Genomic DNA, 3,740 nt, shown 5'->3' with positions numbered 1-3,740 from the left:
AGAAGGAAGGACTGTTTGAAACCGTTATTAACCGTTTAGTCTTCGAAAACACTAAAATGCTGTCTTACGTCCTTCCTTCTCTTAAAGTAGAGAAGGAAGGACTGTTCGAAACCATTATTCTGTCTCTTCCGGGTTTATAAGATACCTTAAAATCGCCCGTGTGACGTTATCTGATGTGCTCATTCTCCAAATGAACCTTGGGAAAGTGAATGGACGGCTGAGTCAACTGAGCACCAGCTGTTCTCGACCTGGATCATGGCTTTAGCGGCTGTGAACGTAATCTGCTCAGCTAATAAGATGCTATAGTGATACATTGGTATTGTTTGTATGTCTTACTATATACAGTATATATATGCTGACCATATCAATCTAAGTGAAATTACAGAAGGATGTATTGAAACAAGAAGGCCAGATTAAAACAATCAAACTTTATTGACAGTAACACAAGACCCCTGCCTGCTGGGTCCATTTCCCTAGAGAGTACATTGAATGCTGGGTAATCTTAGACGCCTAATATTGGTACTGAATGGTGTACAGTATTATTTGGAGCAGTACCATTATTAAGGTACATGAACAATGTTACGACAGATCATATTGTTTTCTGCTGAAGTGAAACCTCCAAAATGGGTAATATGTGGGGCCCGTGGCTGTGCGCATGTGGGTGAGGAGGGGGAGGAAAGGGACAGATAGGGTGGATTTTTGGAGGAATTTTGACAACGCCCGGGCACTGAGGGAAAAAGTTTTCGGGTCGATCAGGCATTTCTTGAAGTGCCAGGACACTAAAGCCTCCAGGGTGTTTTGGGTGTTTTGGGTGTCCACCGGTCCTTCTATGCCCATGGGGTCTTCCATGTCCAAGAGGCTCTGGGGGTCCTGGGGGGCCTGCATGTCCAGGAAGCCCTTCAGGGAGTCCATGGAAAGGAGGATGGGATGCAGGGTCCATGTGAGGAACAGGCACTGTACAGTTGGCTGCAGTAGGAGGTGGGTGGTGGAAAATTGTGTCATTCTGCAAAAGACAAGAGGCACCCAGTCACAGCATTTATCAGTATGACAATAGAGTTCATGAAATATAAGTGCAAAAGTCATCTACGTAAACCTGATGTTTCATTTTATGATCATAATGGACAAAGAATGATTCCATTCTTGGAAATTTTTGGAGTTTTTGCTTGTGAGACGTAACCACCCACTGGAAGGAGAAAATCTATTTTCCAGTCTCTCCACTGGAGGGTGCTGGCTTGCAATTCATATTATTTGGATACTGGGTAAAGCATACTGAAGTGCAATACTGGAGCAGCCCTTCCTAATTTATAAACTAATTAATCCCACTTCTATATGCTACAAGGACCACTAAATTACATTATTTTGCTGTGATATAGCTGTAGCTGTTACACTAACATTGTATCCCATGACGTGAAGACAAAGCATAACCTTTTCTTGTTAAAATGCAGTTTGGATTGCTGGTGCTCTGTATTAAACATCAAACTGAGAAGAGGACTGGACAGGTACCTGAGCATCAAATATCTGGCACTGAACATCTACTTCCCCATTTCCAAGTAAGGTTGATTCACAGTAGCCATGGCGCTGTTGAGGGATGAAAACAGAGAAGAGTCTACTGTGTGCTCTCTATGCAATGTTTGTGACAAAGAAAGTGCTCAGCATCACACAAAATGACATTTTGTCCTTGTGTTTCCATAGCTCAGTGGTTGGGTCACATTGTCGACATAACCAAGAAGATGGTTCATGTCCCAGGGGAAATAAACTGTCATTGTACTTCATCACTCATGCCATGACACAGAAATCCAGAGGTGGAAGAGAAATCCACCATCATACTCACAGCTTCATGATGACAAAGAGTAAGACAGGCATCCTGGTCTTCCGGCTTCACGTCAGAAGGGCAGTTGGTTTCAACGATCGCAAAATCAGCAAATATGGACATTCCCATAAACATCCACTGTAAGAAGGACAAAAATGTATTTTACACACATGTATGGTTCTATGTATATGTGGTATACTGCCTCAGGGTGAACAGCAATTTGAATATACGTATATCTCCAAAGAGCCTCTTCTTAAATGTCTTTTGTGATAATTTTGCACTCTTCAGATGTGTTCAGGGGAAAAAGATGATCACGTATGTGCCCCCACCTGACTTGACATCCTGCCTACTTCCATCAGCCTGAAGTAGTGGGTAGGCTTGCTGTCATCATTGAATTTCTTGACTGCGCTTCGGATACTGCTCAGCCCCTCAGGGTCATGTAAGGGTATGAGAGAGGGACAGTCGGGGCATATTTTTATCAGTTCCTCTGCTGGTACTGTAAAAATAATAATAATAATAATATTTTTTATAAATAATACAAATAATTTGCGATACTTAAGGGGTCTATGTCGTCTTCACATTCACTTTGAGGATAAGTCAGTGGCTACACTGGGACAATAAATAGTGACACGATAATTGCTAAATGTACGTCTTTGTTATGTCAATTGTGTGAACTTTCTGTGTATTATATCACATGGTTGGCAAAGTTTAAGCTTTAGGATACATTTGTGTGGCAAGCAATCTATTATTTGGAATTATATTATTATGATCTTGACAGACAGCTCGGGAGACTAGTTTGAGCTGGAATGGTCAGACCTTTAGTTATTTTCTTTTGCATCACCTGCGTCTGTTGTGCAGAAGAATTTTTCAATGGTTGCTTTCCCCTCTGTCTCTTTCACTGTCACACTGCATTTGGACTTGACTTCCTGTGTTAAAGTGGAGTACAAATAGGCTTTAGGGCACTTTGGGGAAGATAAGGTCAGAAAAAATATGGTCACTACTGAGCCGACCAGCATTGGAAAAAATAATGGCTTTTGGCTTACTGTGTCATGCGCCTCACGTATATCACATTTCTCTAATGGTTTGGGGTCGATGATATGACATTTTGTTTCACCTAAAGACAACTCCAGAAGTAGCTGACACTCAGGGTCGCCCTTCAAATGAACAAAGAAAATGAAGGCAAATCAACTTTGGTACAGGCATAAACGTTTCGGTTTTAGTCATAAATACTCAAAACTCCAAAACAATGTTTCGAAAAGATGGTAAACCATTGTAACTGATTCCACCAAAACAACAACAAGCTTCTCTTCTTTGGGCTGCACTTACCTTTTTCTCTGTTTTCGCAGAGAGGATCTCCTTGACACGGAACTTGTAACCATGGTGGTGGTGATGGTTGATCAAGTGCTCAGCCACCTTGGATGCCACCTCCTTACTCTCCTCTGAGCAGGTGAAGGGCTTCTCAGACGGAGGCATGCTTGCAGCCAGCACTGCTGGGACAGCAAGGGCCAACAGTAGCAGTCCCCTCATGCTGAAGGACTCAGGAAAAAACACAGAGGAGCAAGTCCCGCAGACTCATTTATACAATCATCTGTACTATGCCAAAGAGTAAACAATATGCGAAAAGCAAACAACTGGCTTTCTAAAATCACAGTGGGATTTAGATAGAGAACAGAAGAAAAACAGTTTTCAGAAAGTTTAGGAGAATTCTGAAGCGCACTGAAGAAATGTTGTTGTTGATCACATGCGTTCCTGAATGCATGTAGCTGATAGGAGTTGTTAAGATGGGAACACTTATCTTGTTGTTGTCAGACAAACTGACCCAAATATTTTGCCTGCTTGGCTAAGAACCAGACATTCTTTGAATCTTATGCCATATGTGGCCTCATGTCGCAAGCAGTTAATTTAATTTATTCCAAAATATGCCACCCTA

General features: G+C 41.9%; 1 protein-coding gene across 1 annotated transcript; it reads right to left on the bottom strand.

Annotated features, from left to right (window-relative positions):
• Nucleotides 1–589: 589 nt before the first annotated feature.
• ahsg1 (alpha-2-HS-glycoprotein 1) lies at nt 590–3,337 on the bottom strand (the record flags this gene model as incomplete). The annotated part of the gene is made up of 7 exons (XM_080860231.1): nt 590–1,003; nt 1,504–1,578; nt 1,832–1,948; nt 2,140–2,306; nt 2,652–2,736; nt 2,854–2,964; nt 3,137–3,337. The coding sequence occupies 7 exons, from the start codon at nt 3,335–3,337 to the stop codon at nt 590–592; spliced, it is 1,170 nt and encodes a 389-aa protein (XP_080716357.1).
• Between the last annotated feature and the right edge of the window lie 403 nt (nt 3,338–3,740).

This window comes from Sprattus sprattus (assembly GCF_963457725.1).
Source record: "Sprattus sprattus genome assembly, chromosome: 2".
NCBI lineage: Eukaryota > Metazoa > Chordata > Actinopteri > Clupeiformes > Clupeidae > Sprattus > Sprattus sprattus.
This window is presented reverse-complemented; position numbering and strand designations above follow the sequence as displayed.